The sequence below is a fragment of the Lathyrus oleraceus genome, chromosome 6 (genome assembly GCF_024323335.1).
Source record: "Lathyrus oleraceus cultivar Zhongwan6 chromosome 6, CAAS_Psat_ZW6_1.0, whole genome shotgun sequence".
NCBI classification, from domain to species: Eukaryota; Viridiplantae; Streptophyta; class Magnoliopsida; order Fabales; family Fabaceae; genus Lathyrus; species Lathyrus oleraceus.
The window spans coordinates 94,572,931-94,588,757 of NC_066584.1; the positions used below are offsets into that span (position 1 = coordinate 94,572,931).

Sequence of the window (15,827 nt, forward strand, 5' to 3'; positions counted from 1 at the left end):
AACCTGCATAATGATTTGATATTTTGATTTTAGAGAAATGAAGTTCAACCAAATATTATACAGATATGGGAAAAATTATTGCTTATTTATGTTTTTTGTGATTACCATTTTTAGAAAAAGAAAAAACAAAAAACAAACATGATAGATGTGGATGAATAAAATTGTATTTTTATTGATGATAATATTGAAATTGCCAACAATGTTTCACTTCTCCCTTACGCATAGGAGAAGGATTTTTCTTTAATGATAAAACAAATTACTTTGAACGATGCATAACAATAGGAATATCAACAGCAACCCAATTGTTGCAAGTCTTCCCGTGTGTCACAAAGTTGGCACAAGCTTCGTCTTCATTGTCATCTTCAATAATTACAACTGAGTGTTGATCATCCTTGTGAATGAACTCTCCACTATGAAAAATTTCTTGCATAGCCTTGACACTGGTGTTGAATGGCCCTTGCTGAAATCCCAGCCCAACTCTTTTCTTGTTTTCAATAACCTCTATAACACGACCCCACTTGTTGGTGCCGCCAGCCCGAACAACCTCTCTTGCATCTTTCAGAGAAGACATGGATCCCTAGTCTTCTTCAATTCATCAACAATAGACAAATCTTGGAACGGCGTTCCAACTTATTCTTCAGCTTCCACATAAGTGAAGGATGACAAATGGCTCACTAAAAGTGCTTTCTCCCCATCAACAATGACTAGCTTGCCGTTCTTAACAAATTTCAGCTTCTGATGCAAAGTAGATGTCACAGCTCAAACCTTATGGATCCATGGCATTCCCAATAAACAGTTATAGGCCGGGTGAATGTCCATTACTTGAAAAGTAATTGAAAATCACTCGGACATATCTTAATTGGAAGGTTCACCTCTTCAATGACAGTTTTTCGGGAACCGTCAAACGCTTTAACCACTACACCACTGTACCCCATTGGTGCGCCTTGATACGATAATCTTGCCAAAGTTGACTTGGGAAACACATTCAATGATGAACCAGTATCAACCAATACATTCGACATAGTGTCCTCTTTGCAGTTCATTGAAATGTGAAGCGCCAAGTTGTGATTTCTACCTTTCTCGGGAAGTTCTTCACCACTAAAGCTTAAATTATTACATGAAGTAATGTTGGAAACAATGTGGTCAAACTGATCCACAGTAACATCATGTTCTACATAGGCTTGCTCCAACACTTTTTTCAAAGCCTCTTTATGCGCCTCGAAGTTCATTAATAATGATAACACATAAATCTTTGATGGCGTTTGGAGCAGTTGCTCCACAACGTTGAACTTACTCTTCTTAATCAGACGTAGAACCTCATCGTCAACATTAATCTTCAACCCGCTGGACTCTCCAGACTGACAAGTTGGAGCATTAATCGGATCAACTACAGGAACGTCGACCTTATTACCTATGGTAACATCTTCCACAACTCTAGGAGATACAGGTCCAAAAACACGACCACCACATGTCACCTTCACTACATCTGCAATGCTTACAATTGAATTCCCGGCAAGAAGAGGAACCTCTTGCCCATTCTCAGTCATGGTATCATTGTACTTATACATCACAACCTTATCGGATGAATAGGGGACGGGGCCCGCTAACCATATAACCAACGGAGACACCGATCTATTAACATTCTTGCTGCTACTATTGTCGAACTGAATAACTACCCACTCGGGGGTCTTCAACACCTATATGATAGCATTCACATCATTGCCCATATCTTGGGACAGCTGGCTCTGAATTGTACCTTTATCTACCAATTTCTTATCCCTTTTAACTATCACACAACCTCGAAGGTTGACATTGCAGATAACATAACCGTCATGGTCATGTTCACAATCACTGATTAATCATAGAGTCATGTGGATCTCCACCAAAGACTGGCGAATATAACGAATATCAAAGACTCTAAAATTCCTTGGACAACCATCTACCATGTTCATAGAGGCATTTCCATGAGCTAGAAACAAATTGGCTTTAACATTAGGTGCTTGGTCCTCAAAGGACACCATACCTCTTTTAATCAGTTTATGAATCTCATACTTCAAAGGATAGCAATTTTTAATATCATGGCCAAGAGCTCCCTGATGAAAATCACAGTGCAAATTAGGCTTGAACCACCATGGCAACGATTCAGGAGTGTGTGGAGGATTTCTTGGTTGAATCAGATTCTTGAAAACCAAAGAAGGATACAATTCTGCATAAGTCATTGGAATAGGTTCAAAAGAGACCTTCTTCCTCTCAAAATTCTTATGATGATTGTTGTTGTTATAGTTGGTACGTTGTTGTGGCTGTTGCTGATGTTGGTGCTGAACAGGGAATGATTAATTTGTTGAATTGTTGGTAAAAACATGAATTACTGATGACACTTTATGATGATGTTGACGAGACTGGGAATTATTTATCACAAGAGGCCTCCTCTGCCTCCCTGCAGACACTTCATAGGTTTCCCTTTCCTTCCTTTTAGAGAAACTACCACTGTATTTCTTGCTCACAGAAGCTTCATCTTTGGATAATCGTCCCTTTCAGGCACCTTCTTCCAACAGCATCCCCATGTTCACCATTTTGGTGAAATCATTAGGAGCACTAGTAATCATGCGTTCATAGTAAAATAAACTCAGAGTCTTCAAAAAGATATTGGTCATTTCCTTCTCCTCCAAGGGTGGGCTGATTTGAGTAGCAAGATCTCTCCATCTTTGGGCGTACTCCTTGAATGTCTCTTTGTTCTTCTGAGACATCGATCTCAACTGATCTCGATCTGGAGCCATATCAACATTATACTTGTATTGCTTGACGAAAGCCTCGTCTAAGTCATTAAAATTATGGACATTAGCATTGTCCCAGCCCATATACCATCTGAGTGCAGCACTAGTTAGACAGTCCTGGAAGTAATGCATGAGTAACTGATCATTGTCAGTATGAGTAGACATCTTACGAGCATACATGACAAGATGACTCAGATGGAAAGTATTCCTTTTATACTTCTCAAAGTCTGGGACTTTGAATTTGACTAGAATCTTGACGTTAGGCACCAAACATAACTCAGCAGCACTTTTACTAAACAGGTCTTTCCCCCTTAGGGTTTTCAGTTCCTTTCTCAGCTCAAGAAACTGGTCTTTCATCTCGTCCATCTTCTCATAAACATCGGGGCCTTCAGACGGCTCGGAGTGATAAATGGTTTCCTCTACACGGGGCAAGGTATACACAATAGGAGGAGGAACAAACAAGACCGGGCTAGATGTCGGCATAGAAGCAAAGGTTGAAGCATAACCCTCAGGTACAAACTTGGGTGGCATTCCCCACGGAAACCCAGCAGGCATGGCATGCACAGACTGGCTAGCAACCACGGGCACAAACGCTGAAGCAATCTCTGAAATAACAGTCCTATGAGGAGGAGGAGTTGCAGGAGGTGGAGATGGTTAATTCTGAGCAGCAATCACATACTCCATCAAGGCAGTGAGTCTGGAAATCTCATCCTTGAGCTCTTTTTTCTCTTGTTCAAGATGCTCCATTCTTCTCTGGTGATTAGCACAAGTGTAGTAATGATGAGTCAGCTTGACTGATACATAGAAGAAGAACCAATAAGACATTTGGCTGAAGAAAACCTGCTTATGCAAATGATGCATGAAATTCAATGTTTTTTTAAATTTTCAAGGAACATATAAAGTCATGTTTGCAAATACTCAATTAATAACAATAATCAATAATAATCAACAATAATAACAATTTTGACCATAAAATCTCTTTTTATTCATAAAATTTGGAAGGATTAAATTGAGTACAATTTCAAAAACCAAAAATACAAATACAAGAGAAAAGGAAAATATCATCCTAAGGATCCCTAGCAACTGAATCAGCTGAACTGGCCAAGGGAGTATACTTCCTTCGGATGCGTCTGATCTCTGACTCAAAGGTTGTCTGCATCTGAGCTTTCTCGAGGATGAGTCGATCAACAATCTTCTTCAAAGCACCAGAAGGCAGAGGAATACTGGAGGAAAATAAATCCTCTAGCTCTCTCTGTCTCTTCACTGCACGCTCTTCAAGGACCTCAATAAGTGCATCCTTGTCTCTCGACTCAAGTTGCAACTCCACGTGCTTTCAATTCAAGGCATGGAAACGCTCTTCCCACAGGTCTCACTCTTGCTTCATATTGGAGAGTGCGTCTTCCAACTCCTTTACATCTTGCTTAGGGAGAGTTGATGGCTCAGCCACAACCATAAACATAAGTCTCTCAGATGTGTATGACATCTTAAGCTCCAAAGCTCTCTTCTTCACCCAAATAGTGTAAGCTTCAAAAGACACACAGTTGTGCGGACCAAGCTCGGATCTTCCTTTCTTATGCACATTGTGCCAAGCATGCACCATTCTGTTCTTCAAATGTTGGGTATCTTTACCCTCTTGATAGAATAGACCCTCTAACTGAATGTTATTAGGTTTATCTTTCAAGGGGAACCCATGATAACGAAGTGCCAAAGCAGGGTTGTAGTTAATTCCTCCTTTTGTATCAATGAGAGGCACATTAGAGAACTCACCATAATTGTCAATAATCTCTATGCCATCAAAATCAGAATCATACCAAACAATATCATCATTAGTGAGAGACATAAGTCTCTGAGACCACCGTAGACATTGTCGATTCTCCATGAAAACTGGTGTCTGAGGCAAGTGTGAAATAAACCACTTGTACAGAAGAGGAACACATCACACAATGGTTCCACCACCCTTAAAATTCCTTAAATGCAAAGAGAAATAAGTATCACCCAACAATGTTAGAACATGATTCCTAATCAAGAAAATTCTAATGGTGTTAACATCAACAAAACCGTCAATCTATGGTCTAATTCTTGGTAGACAGCACAGACAAAAGCTTCCCATGACGTTGCTTGAAATTCAAGGGATCTAATACAAAGGATGACAGCTTCCTTAGCTCTTTCAAGTTGAGACATATGAAACTGTACTTTTTAGTGTTTCTTCTTCCATAATCTATGGTCTAAAAATTATTTACAAATAAGACCTTACTTTCCTTGAATATTTATTGTTGTGATGAATGTTATGATGCGCATGAATGCATGAATGCAACAATCACACACAAGGAAAAAACAAACAAAGGTGACAGGATGGATCAAGTCATCATCAAGATCAATCATTCATTTCGGTGGATTATGGTCTTCACCTTATCAACACCCAAGATCCATTTATTTTGACAAGACCGATTAGATCAATCGAGAATCAAAGGGTTTGTTGTGAGTCATGAGCATGGAGTCGGGTTAAGAATCATCCCAAAGGAGTGTACTATGGATAAAAACCTGTAGATCATGTTCTAAAAAGTTCCCAGAGTCATGATCCAATTTATCAGATACTATAGGTTTAGATGACTGACTCATCAACCCATAGTATTCTCAAGAGAAACTCGCTTGAGTGTAGTATCACGTAACAACTGTTATCAAGTCTACATTTGAACAGACTCTGCACTACATCCTAAATAGGCCAAGTTGGGTTATATGTTCTACGGTCCTCAGCTTCTCAGACTCTCAGGTTAGAAAAAGTAATGTCTATCCACGACTTACTCGTGTGACATCAGTAATTCAAATTTGGTCTCCACTGGATAGATAGGTCTCAAGCCAACTCGTTATGGACTAATCCATATGAGTCAAACATGACTATACCATCCTCTTATCTTAATTTCACTTAAGTTAGGGTTAGAACTTATCACACCACTCAGAGTTCACCAAGCATAACAGACATATTATATCACACAAACAATATATACAAACATCAAATATTAAAAAAATATTACACACAAAAAAGTAGGTTAAACCCACTGAGGACTACTCCCTAGCAGAGTCGTCACTTTCTCTCTATAGCAGTGTATTCATGACCATCGAACTATGGATAAACCCGACATCAGTGAAAAGTCAGAGTCGCCACCGCACTTTTAGTGTTTCCAAAGGAAAGGGGAAAAGTACGAATAAAACCTAAAGATAAGAAGTTTTCAAATCAAAACTAATAAAATATCATAGATTACAGGTAAAGGGGTTGATTACACAAAGGGAAGGTATTAGCACCCAAAGTGTCCTAGGTACTCCTAGGGAGCCCTTTTTTGTGTGCAAGTGTTTTTAGTTGAGAAGATGTTTGATAAAAATGGAATAGGGGGATAAGAAAAGAATTCATTTATTATATTTTTGTGTTTGAGAAGACCTTCGGTCTTATGCATATGTACCAACATAAAAATGAGCGATCAAAGCCCCGTAATTCGTGGTAAAAATTTCAAAGAAGTTGGTGGATTGATTTTAACAAAAGTTTTAAGAGAAGGGTACAAAATGGCCAAAAGATTTAAATGAGGTTATTGGTTCTTTTTGTGTTTTTTGAAAGTTAAGTCAATATGATTAAGTTTACTTGCATGGTTGATTAAGAAAAGGTTTTGAAAATCAATGGCATAAGGTCAAAGTTTCTACTTGTTTAAAACATGTCTAAGTTGAAAACGCAAACAAAGAAGATTATAAAAGGAGGGATATATTTTTAAATTTAAGAAATAAATGAGGAGATGAAGGGACTATCCTAGACAAAAATTAAAAGTTAAGAATTGAAAAGATCTGACCAACAGGAAGCAATCCACAAGACAAGAATGTCAGATAGAAACCCATTTCCTTTGGACTATTGAGCAAGAAACAAACATAAGCAACACCCAAGCAAATAATAATGAATACCAAGGCATCAAATAAAGATATCCATAACATCCAAGCAAGCACTCCAATAGAAAACAGTCTTCAATGTCTTCAAATGTATCAGATGAAAATATTCCTTGGCAAACTCACAAAAACAATCATCAAACATCAATCATAATAACAATATAACAATTAACCACAAAGACAAAGTAACAGATGAACCAAGGGCACTCAAGGTTTGCATCAGATGAAAAGCACATTCAAAGATAGCCCTGTCTCAAAATAATGGCATTGACCAAGTTCTTCAAAGCATAGGGAATGTTGTTATTAAGTATTAAGTATTTTTTAGAGTTTTTGTTGTTATTAAGTATTTTAAGGTCCTGAGACCATAAACAGAACAACATCACAAGCACAAATTATATGGCTTAAGTGAGCAAAGTAAAAATGACTGAAACATAAACATGTTGCATGAAATGTAAATGACAATGAATGATAAAGATACTGAAATTTAGATTGTATTAAGTGAATAGTTTTAATTATTTAAGTCATTTTTTGGAGAACACTCAACCATTCATTCATAAGTATGGAGACATGAACCAAGACATCATCCATGAGAAGGGCTCCAACTTGGATAAATCAACAAGTATGTCACTAGCTGTCACAAATGGAAAAAAGGTTAAGTCTTCACACAATACCATGAAGAATGAGAGACTTACAATCTCACTTACAAGAATGATATGCCTTTTGAGACAAATTTAGCTCTATGTTAAGCAATCATAATTGGACTTATATAGAAGTCACAACTATCTGAGGTCGGGAAATAGAAATATTGGTGTTAATGCATGTTAGAGACATGGTACAACGAACCAAGCTCCTAAAACATACCACACACAAAAATAAAATGGGATGAACCTATCTCAATCAGGCTCATGTTGATTCATCTGACACAAGGTCATTGATGAATCAACTATCATTTGACTTGTAGAGAAATCATTAGTCAATGATGGATCGGGGAAGAAAAGGGATGAAGATGAAACGGGAAAGGGAAATAGAAACTTAAATTAATCATAGGAGGAGTTTCATCTGATCAATACTATTCATTCATCTTGAGGGATGAAATATACATTTCATCAACCCCCTAAATTCAATAGTATTGATTAAATGGAAGTTCAAATCAACCATGAGCAATGCCAAACAGAAGATTAAACATCACAAGGTCAATCAAATGACTCAACAATATTTTTAAATAATTAAACAATAAAAAATCAATTTTAAAATGAAATAAAATGCATTTTTCAAAGGACCAAACCTCAAATCCCTTCAAATCACCAAATAAATGGCCAATGAATTTATCCTAGGTCAAACAAGGTCAAAGGACCTTAGACAAAAAAATTGAGAATTTTTGGAAAGTCATAAGTATTTAAAAATATTTAAAAACAAGTCAAAAATAATTTAATTCACAAAAAATATCAAAATTAATCCAAAAAATTATTTTAATTCAGAATATGGAAGAATAAAATATTTAGAGATTTTTGGTGAAAATCCCATATTTTTGGATTAAAAATGAATTTAATATGAATTAAACAAAATAAGAGTAATTAAAAATAAAATCAGAATTAAAAATAAATGCGAAAAAACATGGACATCAGATCTCCCTCATTAAATGAGGTGGCAGATTTGATGGCCACACGCGTAGGGTCCATGATACACCAAGGTCAATGAGTTGGAGCATGAGTCAAACAAACCAAAGGTCGTGATTAAAACGTTGGAGCAAGATCAAATGGATGGGAAGCCAACACACCACCGGAGCTAGTGCTCCGGTCATCTTCTCCGGTGGACCTCACCGGACAGGTCCACCACCAATGTTCATAAAAATGAAAGATGCATACATTATTTTAAATAAAAAAATCTCAGGAACTCGAATCTGACCTCTAAATTTCCCAATTCTCACTATATAGAGAGATATGTGGAATTGAAAATGGAGGTATATGAACTGAGTTGCTTCAATTTGACCTCAAAGCAACTCAATCTTGTTGCCTACATTGGTAGGACTTCACACAACCAAATATCAAGAGAAATGATGGAGATTTGATGGAGAATCGAAGAAGAGAAAATTTTGGAAAATCACCTTTTGTTTGCAGCAATGGAGCTCGATCTCTCTTCCAAATTGCCTTGCATTACTTCTACCAACTTGCAGGAAGTGAATTGGATGCAGAAATGGCTTGGATCCTTGGAGTTTCAATCCTAAAACAGAAGGGGAATTAAAGCTCGATTTCAAGTGAAATCTTCAAGGTTATCCTATCAATGGAGGGTGGGAAGGTTACAGTTCAAAGCTTGGGCAAAGGGGTCCTTCTTCTGATTAGTAAGGCAATGTATTTATAGGCTTTTCAAATGCTTTCCACACACTTTAAAACTTTGGCCAAAAGCAGCAATGTGAGATGCATGTCTGTATGGGCGTGCACAAGGCCCATGAAATGATGTGAACAAGTCCAAATTCGTGTGCAAATGATCTTGAAACATTAACATGAAGCCATGCATTATGAAGTTGAAAAATGATCATGGAACTTTCCAAATGGGTCCATGCATTACACCCATGCGTAAGTCATTCAAAAATAATTCAATTGCCATGATCTTAGACTTTTTAGAAAGTTAGCATGAAGGGTAACAACTTTGTTGTTGAAACCTTTTCCACTTGGAGCTTGGATCATGATGAATTTTGAGGTGGAAGTTGGAAGAATCAAACATAGTTGAAAATTTTCTAAGTTAAAAGTCAAATTACCACTTTTTCTACCTTGAATAACTTTTGCTATGAGCTTCAAATGAAAATGGTTCCTTATTAAAAGTTGTATCTATTTAAAATATCTTTAATTTGGTTACAAATTTGACACCATTTGAATCTTACATGAGGGAGTTAAGGATTTTAAAATTTGAGGTAAATTGCTTGTTCAATGATGATGGCCCAAAATGACCTATAATGTTTCCTCTTGGTACATGCCCTTGCAAGTATAATTTCACATATATCAAAGACAAAAAGTTGGAGAACACATCTTGAAATTAATCATAAAACTTATATGGTCTTTATATCATAAAAATTGAGGGAGTTATGGCTCTTGGAAGTTGACCTTCTATCAAGGGAACAAACAAAACGACCTATAGTCTTTCACCATAAAAAATGACTTTCCAAGCAAAATTAGCTCTTTATTACAACATGAAATTTGTTTTTAATGTCATAAAGAGTAACTTTTCTGTTGGAATAACTTTCATATGATACAAATTGTAGGAGATAGGGTCTAGGGAACCCTAGATTTGACCAGTTGACTTTCTCCAATCAACCTCCTTGAACCAACTTTTAAACTTGAAATTATCTTTCTCTTTGGGGCTCATGGAGGATCATATATGCTTAAGATGAAGTATAATGGAGTATCCCTTGAGATCTTTGACCAATTTTTTGAAAAAACTTGTTGAGGAAGTCACACAAGATACCTAGATGAATTAGGCCTTCCAAGAGAAACAAGCTTCAAACTCTTGATGAATTCTTGATCAAATTCACAAATAATGAACATGGGGATCCATACATGATGCCTAGAACCATAGTGAACCTTTCCTTGCATTGAGGGTCTCAAACCGTATATATGAACTTGATATGGCACATATGGATGCACACACTACCTACAAACGAAATGAAGCTGGCTACACTAGACATATTTTTGGTTTTTTGGTTAGTAAACAAACAAAAACAAAGTATGATACAATAAAATGTGCTTAATGATATCTCCCAATACAAACCCAATGAAGGATGGGTGAGGAGGATGCCAAGGTGTGATCCTAAAGCCAATACAAATGATGAGATAGCATGAGGGATCTTAGGGTCAAAATTGGGGCCTTACATAATCCTTCCAAATTTTTATGAATAAAAAGAGATTTTTATGGTCAATTCAAATGTGATTATTGATTGTTATAATTGAAATATTTGCAAGTAAGGCTTTACATGTTCCTTGAAAATAAAATAAAAACATTGCATTCCATGCATCATTTGCACAACAGGTTTCTTCAGCCAGATGTCTTATTACTCTTCGTCTTTGTATCAGACAAGCTGACTCATCACTATGATACTCAAGCTAATCGTCAAAGAAGAATGGATCATCTGGAACAAGAGAACCGAGAGCTCAAGGAAGAGGTTGACAAACTCACTGCTTTTGTGGAGTCTATCATCGCTGCTCAGAATCAACCATCTCCAACTCCTCCAACTCCTCCTTAAAAGACTATCATCTCTGAGATTGTTTCAGCACTAGTGCCTATAGTTCCTACTAGCCAGTCTACACTAGCTATGCCTGTCGGGTTCCCGTGGCGAATGCCTCCGAACTTTATGCCTGAAGTTTATGCTCCAACTTTTGCTCCTATGCTCTCATCTAGCTCGATCATGTCTGTACCTCCTCCTATTGTGCATACTTTGCCTCGTGTTGAGGAAACCATTTATCATTATGAGTCGTCTAAGGGCCCCGATGTTTATGAGAAAATAGACGAGATGAAAGACCAATTTCTTGAGTTGAGAAAGGAATTGAAGACCCTGAGGGGAAAAGATATGTTTGGTGAGAGTGTTGTTGAGTTGTGCTTGGTTCCCAATGTGAAAATCCCTGTCAAATTCAAGGTCCCTGACTTTGAGAAGTATAAGGAAAATAATTATCCTTTGAGTCATCTTGTAATGTACACCCGCAAGATGCCTACTCAGACATTTAATGATCAACTTCTCATCCATTACTTTCAAGACAATCTGACCGGTGTAGCGCTTTGGTGGTATATGGGTTTAGACAGTGCTAGTGTTCGTACTTTCAACGACATAGGTGAGGCCTTCGTCAAATAGTACAATTACAATGTTAATATGGTTCCCGATCGGGATCAGTTGCGGTCAATGTATCAGAAGGATAAGGAGACGCTTCAGGAGTATGCCCAGAGGTGGAGGGAGCTTGCTGCTCAAATTAGTCCCCCATTGGAGGAAAATGAGATGACCAAGATCTTCCTCAAAACACTGAGTTTTTTATATTATGAACGCATGATTTCCAGTGCTCCTAATGACTTCACTGAAATGGTGAACATGGGGATGCGGTTATAAGAGGGTGTTCGAGAGGGCCGATTGTCAAAAGAAGAGGCATTTACGAGCAAGAAGTATGGTGGGAGTTTCTCTAAGAAGAAGGAGGGAGAAACCAATTCAGTATCTATTGGGAGGCAAAGGAGGCTCATGTGAAGAAGAATTCCAAATCCCAACAGCATCATCATCAAGTATCCTCAGTTATTCTGGTATTTTCTAATAATTTAGCAATTCAATCAATACCAATTCAACAATAACAACAACAGTGTACCCATAACAACCACAACTACAACAACACTTTTGATCCCATTCCGATGACATATGCCTAACTTTATCCTTCCCTAGTTGTTAAGAATTTGATTCAGCTAAGGAATCCTCCGCATACACCCGAACCTCTTCCATGGTGGTACAAACCTGATCTGTGTTGTGCTTTTCATCAGGGAGCACTTGGCCATGACATAGAGAATTGCTATCCATTAAAGTATGAGGTCCAAAAGTTGGTCAAAAGTGGAATTGTGTCCTGCGAGGACCGCACACCAAATGTCAAAACTAATCCTTTGCTTGCTAATGGTAATGCTTCTGTGAATATGGTAGATGGTTGTCCTGTTAATTTCAGGGTTTTTGATGTTCGTCATATCCGACAATCTTTGGTGGAGATACACATGACTTTGTGTTTGATCAGTGATTGTGAACATGACCATGATGGTTGGGTTATTTGCAGTGCCAACCCTCGAGGATGTGTGATTGTCAAAAGAGACATTCAGAAGTTGGTGGATGAAGGTGTGATCCAAAGTAAACAGTCCAGAGACATGTGTAATGATGTAAATGTAATTGTACCAGTATTCAAGACTCTGGAGCGAGTAGTGATCCAATTTGACAGCAGCATCAAAAGAGATGATAGATTGCTATCATCGTTGGTAATACAGTTAGCAGACCTAGTCCCGTATGCATCGGATAAAGTTGTACCTTATAAATATAATGCTACTATGATTGAGAATGGGAAATAGGTTCCTCTTCCCGCAACAAATTTAGTGGTGAGAATTGTAAATGTCGTTAAGGTAACCCATAGCGGTCGTGTATTTGGCCCTGTGTTTCTGAAGGTCATGGAAGATGTTGGTAAGAAGGTGGATGTTTCTTCAGCTGATCCTATTAACACTTCAACTTGTCAGTCTGGTGAATCCAGCGGGTTGAAGATTAAAGATGATGATGATGAGGTTCTATGATTAATCAAGAAAAGTTAATTAATGTTGTGGAGCAGCTGCTCCAAACACCATCCAAGATATTTGTCTTGTCATTGTTGATGAACTCTGAGGCGCATAGAGAGGATTTGTAGAAGGTGCTAGAGCAAGCCTATGTTGAGCATGAAGTCACAGTGGATCAGTTTGATCATATTATCTCCAATTTCACTTCATGAAATAATTTGAGTTTCTATGATGAAGAGCTTCCTGAGGAAGGTAGAAATTACAACTTGGCACTCCATATCTCAATGAATTGTAAAGAGGACGCTCTGTCCAATGTTTTGGTGGATACTGGTTCATCATTGAATGTGCTACCAAAATCAAATTTGACGAGGTTGTATTATCAAGGCGCACCAATGAGGTACAACAGTGTGGTGGTGAAAGCGTTCGACGGTTCTCATAAAAACGTCATTGGAGAGATGGACCTTCCAGTCAAGATTGGTCTGAGTGAATTTCATATTACTTTTCAAGTAATGGACATTCACCCGGCCTACAACTGTTTACTGGAAGGCCGTGGATTCACGAGGCTGGTTTCGTCACGTCGACTTTGCATCAGAAGCTTAAATTTGTTAAGAATGGCAAGCTCGTTGTTGTAGGAGGAGAGAAGGTGCTTTTGGTAAGCCATTTGCCATCCTTCACTTATGTGGAAGCTGAAGAAGAAGTTGGAACTCCTTTCCAAGCTTTGTCTATAGATAATGAAGTTTAGAAGACTGGGGCATCGATATCTTCTCTGAAGGATGCAAGGGAAGTTGTTCAGGCTAGTGGCACCAATAAGTGGGCTCGTGTTGTAGAAGTCATCGAAAATAAGGGATTTTAGAAAGGACCGTTCAACGGTAATGTCAAGGCTATGCAACCAGTTTTCCATAGCGGAGGGTTCATTCATGAAGATGAACAACACTCAATTGTAATCGTTGAAGATGAAGAAGAAGGAGACAACACCAACTTTATGACACGCGGACAGACTTGTAGCAATTGGGTTGCTGTTGACATTCCTGTTGTTATGCATCATTCAAAATAATTTGTTTTATTGTTAAAGAAAAATCCCTCTCCCATGCCTAAGGGAGAAGTGAAACATTGTTGGGCATTTTCAATATTATCATCAATAAAATACAATTTTATTCATTCACATCTATGATGTTTTTACTTTTCGTTTTTTCTGAAAATGGTAATTACAAAAAACATAAATAAGCAATAATTTTTCTCATATCTGCATAATATTTATGTGCATTTCATATTTCTAAAATCAAAATATTAAATCATTATGTAGGTTGTTTCTCAAACCCATTGAACATAATGATCCTACTCCCTCTCCAAACTTTGATTTCCCTGTGTTTGAAGTCGAGGAAGAGAATGATGATGAAAAGGTATTTGATGAGTTATCCGGATTACTTGAGCATGAGGAAAGAACCATCCAGTCGTTTGAAGAGCAGATTGAATTGGTCAACTTGGGTTCTGAGGATAATGTTAAGGAAGTTAAGATTGGGTCGTAGCTTTGTCTAGATGTTAAGAAGGGGTTGGTGGTTGAGCTTCTCCGTGAATACTCTGGTGTGTTTGCTTGGTCTTATCAAGATATGCCAGGTCTTGATACTAATATTGTGGAGCATAGATTTCCATTAAAGCCCGAATGTCTGTCGGTCAAGCAGAAGTTGATAAGAACTCATCCTAATATGGCAGTGAAGATCAAGGAATAAGTGAAAAAGAATATTGACGTCGGTTTCCTTGTTACCTCTGAGAATCCACAATGGGTGGCCAATATTGTGCTTGTTCCTAAGAAGGACGAAAAAGTTTGTATGTGTGTTGATTATAGAGATTTGAATAAAGCTAGTCCGGAAGATGATTTTCCTCTGCCACACATTGATATGTTGTTAGACAATACAACTAAATTCAAAGTCTTTTCTTTTATGGACGAATTTCCTGGTTATAATTAGATTAAGATGGCACCTGAAGATATGGATAAGACCACGTTCATTACACCTTGGGGGAACATTCTGCTATAGAGTGATGCCTTTTAGTTTAAAGAATGTTGGTGCAACATACCAGAGAGCCATGACCACTCTTTTCCATGATATGATGCATAAAGAGATTGAGGTTTATGTTGATGATATGATTGCTAAATCAAGGACTGAAGAATAGCATGTCGAGCATTTGTTGAAGCTATTCCAGCGTTTGAGGAAGTATAAACTCCACTTGAATCCCAATAAGTGTACTTTTGATGTTCGCTCTGGTAAGTTATTGGGCTTTATTGTCAGCGAGAATGGTATTGAAGTTGATCATGACAAGGTCAAATTAATTCAAGAGATGCCTACGCCCAAAACTGAGAAGCAAGTCAGAGGTTTTCTCGGCCGCTTGAACTATATCTCAAGATTTATATCGCATATGGCTACCACATGTGCGCCTATATTCAAGCTCATTCGGAAAGATCAGTCTTGTGATTAGACCAAGGATTTCTAGAAATCTTTTGACAATATCAAAGAATATATGATTAAGCCTCTGATTTTGTCTCAGCCTGTTGAAAGAAGACCGTTGATCATGTATTTGACTGTGCTTGAAGAGAGTATGGGTTGTGTTCTTGGTCAGAAAAATGAATATGGTAAGAAAGAATATGCAATTTACTACCTCAATAAGAAATTCACCGATTGTGAGTCTTAGTATTTTATGCTTGAGAAGACCTGTTGTGATTTGGCTTGGGATGGTAAGCGTTTACGCTAGTATATGTTGAATCATACAACTTGGTTGATATCCAAAATGGATCCAATCAAGTACATTTTTGAAGAGCCTTCTTTAACTGGGAGGATTACCCGTTGGCAGATGTTGTTATTTGAGTATGAT

At 37.6% G+C, this 15,827-nt stretch overlaps 1 protein-coding gene across 1 annotated transcript; it reads right to left on the reverse strand.

Annotated features, from left to right (window-relative positions):
* Positions 1–630: 630 nt before the first annotated feature.
* Positions 631–2,219, reverse strand: LOC127094184 (uncharacterized). The gene is made up of 4 exons (XM_051033044.1): positions 1,944–2,219; positions 1,192–1,697; positions 873–1,104; positions 631–735 (listed from the first exon to the last, which is right to left on the reverse strand). Exons 1-4 carry the CDS (start codon positions 2,217–2,219, stop codon positions 631–633), a joined length of 1,119 nt encoding a protein of 372 aa, XP_050889001.1.
* Positions 2,220–15,827: the final 13,608 nt, after the last annotated feature.